General features: G+C 41.9%; 1 protein-coding gene across 1 annotated transcript; it reads right to left on the bottom strand.

Moving 5' to 3' along the window:
- Positions 1-11: 11 nt before the first annotated feature.
- On the bottom strand, positions 12-12,318 carry usp14 (ubiquitin specific peptidase 14 (tRNA-guanine transglycosylase)). Its single transcript, XM_072688677.1, has 16 exons — positions 12,131-12,318; positions 8,959-9,104; positions 8,131-8,163; positions 7,496-7,600; positions 6,330-6,433; positions 5,943-6,001; positions 5,638-5,768; positions 5,190-5,270; positions 4,860-4,945; positions 4,137-4,251; positions 3,929-3,994; positions 3,672-3,764; positions 2,738-2,866; positions 2,351-2,411; positions 1,742-1,849; positions 12-957 (listed from the first exon to the last, which is right to left on the bottom strand). The coding sequence occupies exons 1-16, from the start codon at positions 12,144-12,146 to the stop codon at positions 803-805; spliced, it is 1,488 nt and encodes a 495-aa protein (XP_072544778.1). The 5' UTR covers positions 12,147-12,318; the 3' UTR covers positions 12-802.
- Positions 12,319-13,022: the final 704 nt, after the last annotated feature.

The raw sequence follows: 13,022 nt of genomic DNA, 5'->3' as shown, positions 1-13,022 counted from the left end.
ACACACACCAATTAAACACAAGTGGCATTTTATTCCTTTTTTTTTGTTTGTTTAAATCACCAATTATGAAAAGCCAGCAGTCAATAACTTAAAGAAGTAGTAGCTTTGTTGTTCTTTGCCGTGGTGGGTGAAGCTCAGTGGACAGCTGGTGAGGTGGTGTTTTTTTTTTTTTTTTTTTATGTTGACTCTTAATTATGGGTTTCATTACATCAAGCACACAAAAATACACCTTATTCAGAATGCACTTGAGTTTGTAGCCCACTTTTAGGACCCCCAAAACCATCACCCACACATTTCCCCACTTGTTGGATGCGCTGGATTTTGTCCCCCTGTTACAATCACCTGTAAACCCACATTCAGATTTATCCGACCGCCACCAGCTCAGATACACACAACCTCTTCCGGCCGACTGCTGAGAGTACAGAAGCATGGACGCCTGGTCTTGCGCTTGAAAAAATATACAATGTGTTTATAAAACGGTTTAGGAAATAACCCTTTTCCAACACTCCTCCCTAGAGCCCAAGATCAAGTTCATTGATTGCCTCGTATCAATGGGGTGGGGAGAACCGAAAACAAGAAAATCATAAAAACTAAAAATAAACCACAACACAGCTCCCCCTGGAGTGCAGGTGGTGTCTGTGCAGCTGTATGAAGATGACTGCAGATAATAATTAAGGTCAGATTTGAAAAAAAAGACACCAGGGTTTTATTGCACATCTATGCAGACAGTGCTTTGAAATGGCATTTAAATGTACGCGTGGTTGCTTGGTCGGTCGGTCATTCGTTCGTTCATTAGTTTCGGCTACTGCTGAGGTTTCGCCTCCTCCAGAGCGTCCAGACGCCGCGGGCCGTACACCAGCACGTACGCTATGTGCCAGTCTCCGCCTCCGGACAGCTTCAGGATGTCCTCCGGGGTCACAACGCTGACCTTGTCGTCGTCAAACTTCACCCACTCGTCTGCGGAAAGAGGGTCAACAAGAAAGCTTTTAGCCCGGGCTGTGTGCAAAAGTTTAGACACCGCTGGTTGTGTCTAATGTTGACAGCCCCGTCATCAATAGCCCGGAGCTCTAACCAACCCCTGAGCCACAGTGCTACAGAAACTTAAATATGGGGTGTGGAAAAAGTAATGGCACAGTCTGTTAAATTTAGCAAATAAATAGACAAGGATGGAAGGGATGGAAACTTCACAGGAGAAGGCGAAAATGCTCTTAACTCTTAATGGAAGTCTTTTTTAGATCATTTACAGCATTTGTATTGGCCAATTCATCCAGATACATTGACACAGAATAGAGAAGCAGCTACAGGGTTCAAACATTGGATGAGAAATAAATAAATGAATAAAATGGACAGCAGCAATATACAGGTATATATTAATACTCTATTAGATTTAGAATCTGTAGTTTCCTGCCCTGTCTAGTGCACTACATAGGGAGCAGTGATCTGGGGTTAAACCCTGTGTCTTCTTCTTCTTCTTCTTCTTCCTTGTGGTGTTTGGATGTCTCGCTTTATGAGGTACCATCACCTCATACAGGGCCATCATGCTCCTGCAAGCATTTTAGCTTCAGTGTGGACGGAAATATTATTAAAAGCAGAGGGAGGGAACATCATCTCTGTTTTAAATAAGATCATGTATTTAACATACTTTCCTTCCAACACGCTCCGCCACATTTGGCCAGTCAGGTAGCGCTGGCTGAACTAAACAGTGCTGACCCTGTGAAGCGCTATAGAGGAAGGGCCTTACCTTCTTTCCTTTTGACCCAGCCCACATAATGGCCAGAGGAGCTGGAGCGGCCCTGGTGCGTCAGAACTGCCTGCAGGTCGTAGTAACCGCTGTTGTTGGAGCCCAGATCTAAAAAAAAAAAAAAAAACAAACACGGAGAGCGTTATCTAGAACTGCCTTTAGATCCGGCCTCTGCTCAGAAGGGGGCGGTGTTCAGAGATTTAGTGGGAAAACAAACTTTCAATTTTGAAAATTTGCCTTTTCCCATAATAATAATAATAATCCCAAAATTAGTTTTGCTCTGAGGGTTTTGAGGCTAATGCAGCTCACAGCCACGTACTTACCCTCACAGCATGTAGAGGTGTTCAGTAATCTATCAGTTGATTATGTGGGTTCTGACACTGTAGAACTCAATGTTATCTAGAACATAGACTGAAGCATGGGTAAAATTCTAGAATTAAATTAATTCATTATAAGTACAGATTAGTTAGATATAGTTTACAGAGCAAAACTAAAGACTCTACTAGCCCAAATGTCTGGACGGCTGACAGAGAAGCCGTCACATCAGACTGCTGACGCCACACTGAGCAACTCAGCAGTGAGCGCACTGAGCCAGGCTTCTTCACTCACCGTCAGGAAAGGAGAAGGGCTCGTACTTCACTTCTTTGGGCGCCTCGATCTTCTTAACAGTCTGTTTGAGGAGAGATGAGGGGATTCATTACTGACCACATTCAGAGCTGTGAGGGCTCTCAGTGCAGACAGACTGGCCTGCTTATCTTTACGAGTACAAACATAAACAAAGGCGTCTGAAATGCAGACCATGCTCCTCATTATGAAACTGATACCATTATTGATCATTATGCTGCTTCTGATACACTATGGAGCCTATCATGAATTAGTGATGCGTCACCTCTCCCACTGGTTTCCTCTGGTCTGGTCGTGGTGGTATATCGGGGTGTGGGGGGCTGCTGGGGGACTTTTTCAGCTGTAGGAAGAGAAGAAATGGGCTCGGTTTACCTTTTGCTGCTGCTTCTCCAGATTCCGGTCCTCCATTTCCTTGAACTTTGATCTCACGGACACCATTTTCTCCTGGAGTTCAGCAGTGCACAGCTCGTACACGTCCAGCATGAGGGGAAACTTCACATCCTACACACACACACACACACACACACACACACACACACACACACACTATTTGATTACACTGGCTGGACTAACATATACATATATATATATATAAACATGATGAAAATAACCAGAAAACGGTTGCACAACTAAAGTGGTTTCCATTTCCAGGCAATTGCTAGGCTGTTGCTATGTGGTTGCTATGGTACTCCAGGTGGTTTCCATGGTGTTGCTAGCTGATTGCCACAGTATTGCTGAGTGGTTGCTACGGTATCCCAGGTGGGTGCTCAGGTGTTCCTAAGCAATTACTGTGGTAGCCCATGTTTATTGTTGGGTTTTAAAAGTATACTTTTGCACCTCATTCAAAGTACTCGTTGCTAGGCTGTTGCCATGCGGTTGCTATGGTATTCCAAGTGGTTTCCATGGTCTTGCTAGCTGATTGCTACAGTATCCCAGGTCATTGCTCAGGTATCCCATGTTTATGGTTGAGCTTTCCAAATAAACTTTTGCACCTCTTTCAAAGTTGCTAGTTGCTAGGCTGTTGCTATGGTACTCCAGGTGGTTTCCATGGTGTTGCCTGCAGATTGCTATGGTATGATGTTGCTGAGTGGCTGCTATGGAATGCCAAGTGGTTGCTGTGGTAGCCCATGTTTATGGCTAGGTTTTACTAGCACACTTTTGCACCCCGTTCATTCATTTAAGCACCCACTGCCCTCTCTTCGATTACTCATTAGAACGTCCACCCCCAGCTCATCACTTCATCCCCTCGGTCACACAAACCTGGGGTACCATAGCAACCGGCCCGAACATGTGCCTCAGGTCCTACCTTTAAGACTTTGGCATTAACAGACTCCTTCTCCTTGTAGAAGAAGCGAACCATCTGAACGGTCAGGTAAGCAGGCAGACGGTTGATTTTAGACTGCAGAGAGGAAACACACACACACACACACACACACACACACACACACACACACACACACACACACACACACACACGTTCATCACTCTGAAGAAGACCCACCCAGACCCCCTCAGCAGCTCAGCCATACTGAACATAAACACAGGCAGTCTGGAGCAGCGTACCGATTTCATATAGAGAGCGTTTCTCTGTAGCGACGGGGAGAACTTCGTGATTTCCTCTTGTAGTCGCTAGATGAGAGGAGAGAGAGAAATAAAAAGACATTTAGACTCGTATTGGGAACTATATTGGTTGCCAGATGTGGTTTAAATTCCACTCTTGACCCAGTTGTAAATTCCCAGGGGTGTTTGTGTTTTTCTTTTTTGTACTCACCAATCTAAGGCCGGTTGCCAGGTATTTCACCTCCTGGTTGATGAAGCAGCTGAGCTGCAGCTGACTCTCAGAGCCTTTAGTGGGCTCCTCGTCCTCCGACTCCGTGCACTTCATACTGGGCAGGACGGGGTTAAGGAAGCTACAGCAGGACTAAGACTATGATTCATACTGGAGTTATGGTTTGGGTTAAAAAAAAAAAAAATTAAATAAAATAAAGACCAAACTATTAAAAGCCTAAAGAATAATACAGGTTGTGAGATATTAGCATGTGTGATGAAAAATAAACATTATTAAACATTAATAACATTATTAATAAACATTATTAAAAACAAATTTATTTTTAAAATATATAAAAGAAATAAAATAAAAAATGGAAAAAGGAGAATTAAAATAAAGAAATAAATAAATAAAGTCCCTGACACAGATCACTCACACTCTACTCACTGATACTGTCTTTTATCCCTGCATCATGATCAGCATTTTAGCTTGTGATTAGAGTTAGTGCAATGTTAGACACTTTAAAGCACAGCTTTTGATTCAAATTCTGGACTTTTAATAAAACTATTCATATATTATATATTATAATAAATAATAATAATAATAATAATAATTTCTTACTCCTAAAAATGTACCACAAAACCATAAGTAAGTAAGAACCTGCAGCTGGACGAAGCTAAGGAAAGCTAAAGGGCTATACAGAACTGCTATACGTAGAATGGATACGTAGTCTCAAACTCCACCCCAAAAAACTGGTCAATGAAGTTCTTCTTTGCGGCTGAAGCTGTGGCTCCACCCTCACCATCACCTGTCTGAAGGTAAAGAAGATATGAGTAAACATAATGAAATAAACAGCGGCGTTCAGCACAGGAGAATCCTTTACTGCAGACAGTGGCTCAAAACAATTACAAATATATACAATAATACTTTATTATTATTATTATTATTATTATATAATCCAATACAGTTATTCTCAATAATAATAATAATAATAATAATAATAATGATGCAAATATATGAGCAGAATTCCTCCTAAATTGCCACTGGCAGTCTTACCTCCATTGGGGTTTCCGGTTCTACAGGTTCTAACTTCTGCTGGAGAACCCGCATTATCTGGACCCAGCACTCATTGGCATCCTGAGCACACGGAGACACAGAGATGTTAAGCAGAGTCATGACTGCGGTTTGCATGATCACCTATAAACATTCGGGCTGGCCAGTGGAGACACTGCCAACACTAGGGTTCATTTTAGTGCTACATTCAGGAACCTTTTGGAGGTGGTGTCTCTGCATGGAGCAGAGGGCTAGAGGATGGATGGGGGGGGGTATGGTTCTGATATGCGGTTTAGGCTGAGGCACCGATTTGTATGGATTTAGGGTGGGTTCAAGCTGAAGTACTTAGGGTTTGGTCGATGGTACATGTTGCCTTTATAGTTTTGGATGGACATACCAGTTGGATTTAGGTTCACTGCCTCGTTTGAGACCTGTTGGATTTAGGATGTACCTGCTGGAGGTATTGGCCCTGCTCTCCTTTCTCAGCAAACTGTGGGAAGGCCATGTGCAGGAACTGCAGCAGGATGATTGGAGGGATGCTGGAGGAGGTTTTATCCATAGACTCGTACAGGTCCCGTAGAGCTGCATCGGAAACACACACACGTGATAAAGGATTCTTCTCGCTGCTCAATTCCATTTGAGTATTTTTAGTAGAATTACTTTTAATTAATTGCATTTGTAATGATTTAATTAAAACAACCTTCATAACAAGAGAAAAGCACACAGAGCTTTGAAACACGTCAGGTGAGCACTGACCTGCTGTGATGTACTGGGAAGGAGCGCTCGCCCCTGAAGATCGCAACGCACCTGAATACCTGAAAAGGGAGGGGAAGTTAAGCAGGAGGGGTCTAACATGCAAATTTACAAGGTATCAGTGCCTGAAATCCACCTGAACTCCACAAAACTCCAAATCAACAGCCCTTCTGTGGATTCTTAGGTCGTTTTAATGTTTCTTTGTCATTTCTGAGACCGGTACTGTTTGACAACCTCAGCCAGAAATGAGCTCGGTTAAGTATTTTGAGACGTTTGGCTTTGTGAACAACCCATAGCATGCAAAGCTAGAAGTTAGAAAGTTAGAAAAAGGCGCTACAGAAATACACCCCTATTCTAGCTGATGGAGGGGGCTGGAGGTGTTAGCTGTACCTCCTCAGAGCATTTTTTAGCTCAGGCACAGAGCGGAGGCACTGCACCGTGGCGTTCATGTAGCAGGTGTTTCCCAGGTTCGTAAGTCCACACGGCAGCTCCATCTGTTGACGACACAGAGCACAAAGAAATTCAGTCATTAAGAAAAACTTGATAACTGACCCATTCAATCTTGGGTCAGGAGAAGCAGACCAGTGAGGTGAACAACAAGAAGTCATTGGGGCTTGTAGCTCTTAATGTTGTAATAATTTCATAAATAAATATGTAATAATTACAAAACATTACACTTAATTTGGTCACAAATGTAATATGAAACCTTCCTAATATTATGATACTTTATTATTCTTTATTATAAATGCAATATCATTTTCACAAAAAAAAAATAATAATAAATGCAACACTTATTTATTTAGGAATAATATTGATCACATTTTTAGAAGTTATCTGCAATCCTTTTACATTATATTACTGGGTTTTATTACATTGTAAAGTGTGTTATTTCTGCATTATTATAATAATAATAATAATAATAATTATACTACATCATTAGAAAGTTATCACAATATTAAATATTAAACAAACGAGCCATTTGTATGTTTATGTTCATCTATCTGTGAAGAACTTTCACTTGATGTAATGGTTTTTTCGGCAACTTTGCAAAAGCCGGCGGTCCAAGCCACAGCACAGCGCATGATGCTACAGCTAGCAGCCAACCTCATCAAGCCACACTGGACCAGGCCTAAGTAAGACTGCCAGAGACCCACTAACAAACTCAACTGCTAAATGGATTGTGAATATGGACCGTAGACCAGTTTCGAGGGTAGAGGGCCGAGGGATAGTCCAGGTTTTAGAGACAGCATCTTCTGATACAGCTTATTTGCCTCAGCAAGGAGCACAACTGTGTCTAAAATCCAGCATCCTTACGACACAGGAAAGAAATTACAGCTAGGTGTAGCAGCGGTGTAGAGCCCAATCCCAACCGTCTACACCAGCTCTTCATCCACTGGTTTACTCCTCTGCAGAGTTCATTTGCCTTGTAATTTTCTTCTTTAATACTTTCAGAGTAAAAAGTGATGAATGTGATTTAGATTAATTAATCACAGAGATTGTAGCTTGACAGCACTGATTACACCTCCACTCAGTTTCCCCAGAGCTGAGTGACTCACAGCTGAGGCGAGCTGCTCCTCCGTCATGTCCTCCACAAACATCGGCCTCACAGCCGGCTCCTCGGGCAGAGCTTCCGCAGAACCCATCATCAGGAGCGTCATCCCCTAAGCAAACACACACACACACACACACACACACACACACACACACACACACACACACAAACTGGGGTTAACTGGGAGTAACAGCTCTTGACTCCAAGCACAGTTAAGCTAGGTTATTATAATAATAATAATAATAATAATAATAATAAGTTTAATTCAGCCAAAATATCCTTAGAATTCAAAATACAGATTATAAACAGAGTTAAAGATGGTAAATCACAATATGGTATTACGAGATTCCACCACTGTTTGATTTTTATATACAACCAGACAATTTAATAAGCTTTTATTTATATATTAAATATATAAATAAAATTATATATATTTATAAGTTAGTGGTGAAACGACTACGCAAATATGAACAGGCTCTATATAACAGCGAGAGATTCACAGATAAAGATTCATTTAATAAATTAATTTACATTATATCACAGCATTTAATCACTGATGTTTTGAGCTTTTAATTGAATAAATAAATAAATAAATAAACAAACGAAAAGTCATAAACTGTCCAATTTATTAATACTTACGTTTTTTAATTTGATATTTCCCCACTCATCATCCTAGAAGAAAAGAAAAGAAAATAACAGGAGTGTGAATTAGGGCTGAACACCTGATCTTCACTGTCCCACAAAAACCCAGTATCTCCAAAAGCAGCTTTACAGGAGAAAGAAAAAAGCATTTTTGGAGCATTTCTATTGATCCATTTAATATGAAATGCTGATACAGTATAAAGAACAACTGATGGATTCATGTTACAGAACACATTTACATTTATTGTGTTTAGCAGAGCGACTTACAAAGTTACTCGTATTACAGAGTCATATGTGCAGTGTAAGAGTCTTGCCCAAGGACTCATACTGGTGCAGGGCACTATAATCACCCAGACTGGGAATCGAACCCCAGGCTCAGTCCCAGGCTCACTGGCAGGCTGCACCACACCAAGCAAAAAAACAGCAGCAGCATCATAATACTGGCTTTTGCAACAGTGTTGTAGATGGGTGATATGTCAATAGTATAATATCGCAATAATCCATTTCATTTGCATCACAATATTGCAATTTCTGGGGATTGATTACAGATAATGGACCAAAAATATATATATATTATTCTGCACTGAATTAAAAATAATATTTTATTTAATAGTGTACAGCAGAGCTCGAACTGCTGGGCTTTAACCTGCACTACTACACATGCCGTTTAATAAAAACAGGTGAATAATTTAGCACAAACTGACAGACAATCCTGGTTTTAACATAATTAATCATTTTAAGGTGCACCACATTCACTCGTGTGGCAATAAAACAATAAAAGTGCAGCCCTGACATTCAGATATTAGTCCTGGTGTGCAGTCTTACCTTCAGGGTCCCTCCTTTTATCATCACTTTCTGTCTCTCTGGCTGGACGCCCGTCAGAGCAAAGAGCTGGGCTTTGAACACCATGGGCGGTTCCTCGGTGTTCAGCTCCACCGCGTCGAACTTCTCCTTTCCCCATTTCACGTTAACTGAAGAACAGAGATAGAGAACAGAGAACAGATGCGTGTTACTTCCAATCAGACAAGCAGGAAAACCTCCCTGAGTAAAGCGAGGTGTAGAAACCCAGACGGGGAGCTGCGGTCTCTTCTTCCTGAGCAACACTGAACCGCTCCCAAGCTCAGATAAGGAGCCAGACTGACCGCAGCACTGCAGCTCATCCATAAACGAGGCTGATGACCGGTGTGCTGTACCCTCATTTACATCCAACCCCATAACTGAACACCTTCCCACGAAAAAAATAAATAAATAAAAATACCACCTCTACTAAGAAACAGAGAGGATGAAGGCAGTGGCAGCTTGCCGAGCCTGGGTATTGAACCCACAACCCTGTCATCAATAGCTTGGAGCTCTAACCGCTGAGCCACCACTGGCCTCCATGTGTGTGTGTACATGTATGTATATATATATATACACACACACACATACACGCAAGTAATTGTGGAGGACATGGGCTGTGTCCCAATTCAAGGCATGCATCCTGCATCCAGAGGCTGCAATGCAACACAATGCAAAGGGTGAATCCGTTACCAGCCAAAATATCCAGAGGTTCATTACGGGCCAACTGCATCCATCAAGGTGGCGATGAGGGCAGGCTTTTAAGGCTACATCTTCGAAGGACGCAGCCCCTGAATTGGGACACAGCAATGGTTTAATGCCCCCCCACCTCCCTGAGTTTTCTTTCAGACATGATCAGGATTACAATTCAGTCTCCCGGACATATGAAAATGTCAACCACTAAGCAGTAACTCTATTAAAGAGCACCCCCAGCTACTGAACCTGTGCTCCACTGCTGTCCATCACACCCAACTCATCTCCCTCCTGCCCTAAAGCTGGCCGGCTTGTTTTGGGTGAGGTTGCCAGCCATGTGATGGCAGTTCGGTGCAAGTCAGAGCTTTACAGAATCGGTCCCCTTAAATATCTAAAATACCGACCACCAGCTCTCTACACCCATGGGGGCCAGCGGCGGCTCAAGCGGTCAGAGCTCCAGGCTACTGACGACAGGGTTGTGGGTTCAATACCCAGGCTCGGCAAGCTGCCACTGCAGTCGCCCTCTCTGATGTTTCTTAGTGGTGGTCCCAGGCACCAAGACGCCCCGTCATCCTCACGAGGGGGTTGGAAAACCCTACAAATCGTGCTGATCTTCTACATGATGCGTCCGAATGGTTCTCGTAGACTGCTCTACGATCTCCCTGCCCTGAACACTGTAGTGTGTCCCAGCTCGACTGCACCCATGCTGTCTTCACAGAGGACCTGGAGACACACGCTTATGTGCAATGTGCTGATCTTCTGCATCTCTGATGTTTCGGAGCCTGAAGTTCTCCCTCCTCTGAGTATTTCGGAGCGTTCCTGCCCTAAAACAGCCGTCTATCCTCTGCAAGCCCCTGCTGAACTGAATAAGCAGAGACAGGGACAGTGAAAGGAGGAGAGCAGGTACAGAGGAGCACTGCAGTGGAGCTCCAGCACTGGCTCCTCCAGCTGAGCTAGCTAGCACTACTAGCGAAATGCTAAGGCAGAGTTAAAACACCCAAACTCTTTAAATTAAAGGAAAACTACAAATCAACATGCACAGTGGCTTAGAAGCAGAGATTACCTCCCCGTTGCAAATAAGTCTGCCCTCTAAAAAGCAGCAATTTCAGATTTTAGCTACAGATTCATTCATTCTTAACTTGCTTCATCACTAGCTAGCACTAGCTACATGCTAACTGGTAGAAATACGTCCCACCTGCAGCTGCTCACATACAGCTATTTACATGCCTAATTATGGGGCCAACAACAAAGCCCTCTAAACTCTAATAGAATAATAATCTTAATTAATTAGCTAGCTAACTAGCTATCTAGCTAAATCGAGCTCAGCAGCTAGGCTAACCGTAGCCTAGCACCTTTAGCTAGCCTTCTATCACACGACTCAGGCGCGTGGGACGTTTGGACACTGCCTGGATATCTTTAATAAACAGCATTGCACATAAATAACATTAATTTCACAAATTAAGACTCTTATTAATACACATATCACGAGTCTGACTGGTTATGTAGATAGCTAGCTAGCTTGTTTAGCAACTGAGCTAACGAGCTAAAGATGCTAAAGCTAGCTACGGTCTCTTCCGGTAGATCACATTAAGAAAAATCATAATTTTTTATTAATATTAAAATATTTCTACACTAATTGTCGCTTTAACACATTTTACACACTCTTAGACATGTTTATTAAATGTTAATAATGATAATAATAATAAATAATATTAATATTGTTAAATCGCAATGTGAACACTATGATGGGCTTGTTATCAATATAACTCCCTAATTCATCTCGAATATTTATTTTAGACATTATATTTAGTTATATTTAATATTTAAGGTACGGTGTAATATCTGGATGTGGACGTAACATTAAAACGAAATAAAAAAAATAAATTAATAAATTCGCTAATTTTGAAGCTAAAATGACTCAAAGCCAGTAATGCACTTTATTATTACAACACTATAAATAAACTCTGCACGAAAATAAATATTAGACACCTTTAAACACACCTGTTCTTGCCTAAAACACCCAGCTTTATTCTTCATACTCCACCTATGTGAACTTAATATGAGCATGAAATAAAATCAACCCCCTGAATCACTTATTCTGATTAATATTATTATTATTATTATAATAATGATGATGATGATAATAATAAGTTAATATAAACCATAAAGCTCAATAAACCAGGACAGCGTGTATTCAGCAGACTCAGGCCATAGGGAGCTGCAGCGCTGCCCCAGCAGTCAGTCCGCACCCTGTTCAGACCCGGTTCAGACCCGGTTCAGACCCAGCACAGCTCACATCCCGCACACAGACGCTCGGATGTTATCAATAAGCTGCGAACCCCGACATTACCGCAGATATCGGAGTGGAAGCAGGTGCTGTTAGCCGTTAGCACTGCTAGCATCCCCGCCTTTACTGAATGAATCGCGAGCGCGAAAAGCGTGAAAGCTCCCGGTGAAGCACGCGCACCTGTGAACACAGGCATGGCTCCGTCTCTCTGGGCTCGGCTGAAGCGGGGCGCGGCGGTCTGCGGGCTGTTTCCTCGGGTTCTCGGTTGTTTTGGAGCAGAATTGCGGACTTCATTCACTCTCACAATGACGCTGCAACTGCATGCTGGACGAACAGCGATGCGCTCCGGCAGCGGCCCGGCAGCCTGAAACGCCGCTCAATGCGCTCGGTTATCGGCTGTGCGGCCTGTTTGAGCGGGCTGCAGTTCTCAGGTTGTACAGTAGGGGCGCTGTGAGGGAGGGCGCCGGCGAGGCCTCTAAACAGGCCCAGTTCACAGACATCTGGAGGAATGAGGGTGTATACACTTCATTAACACTTTACTAACATACATATTATATATATATATAACACATAAAGCTATAGATATATATATATATATGTGTGTTTTTGTTTGTTTGTTTTGCTTTATGTGTTATACCGATATTGTTTAGGTTATTTACTGCTCAGTTTCAGAGTCATTACTATTCATATTATTTTTATTTTATTTTTTGGTATATATTATTGTAGTATTATTTAGGTGGCGGTTGTCTATATGCATATAAATAATTATATTATTTTTATATTATTTTTATATTCATTTATATACTAATATATTTTTATATATTTTGTGTAAGTGTGCAGAATTTGTATAGTGTGTAGAATGTGTGTATAGTGTGTGTATAGTGTGTAGAGTGTGTGTATAGTGTATGTATAGTGTGTATAGTGTATGTATAGTGTGTAGAGTGTGTGTAGAGTGTATGTATAGTGTGTATAGTGTATGCAAAGTGTGTATAATGTGTATAGTGTGTAGAATGTGTGTATAGTGTATGTATAGTGTGTAGAGTGTGTGTATAATGTATGTATAGTGTGTATA

This window comes from Salminus brasiliensis, chromosome 9, assembly GCF_030463535.1.
Source record: "Salminus brasiliensis chromosome 9, fSalBra1.hap2, whole genome shotgun sequence".
NCBI lineage: Eukaryota > Metazoa > Chordata > Actinopteri > Characiformes > Bryconidae > Salminus > Salminus brasiliensis.
This window is presented reverse-complemented; position numbering and strand designations above follow the sequence as displayed.

What these genes read in the sequence shown, in the direction of transcription:
- usp14 (XM_072688677.1), bottom strand. An exon ending in TAAAAGGAGGGACCCTGAAG is followed by an intron (nt 8,164 to 8,958) that starts GTAAGACTGCAC and finishes CTTTTCTTCTAG; the next exon opens with GATGATGAGTGGGGAAATAT. An exon ending in TGGAGAAGCAGCAGCAAAAG is followed by an intron (nt 2,412 to 2,737) that starts GTAAACCGAGCC and finishes CTCCTCAAACAG; the next exon opens with ACTGTTAAGAAGATCGAGGC.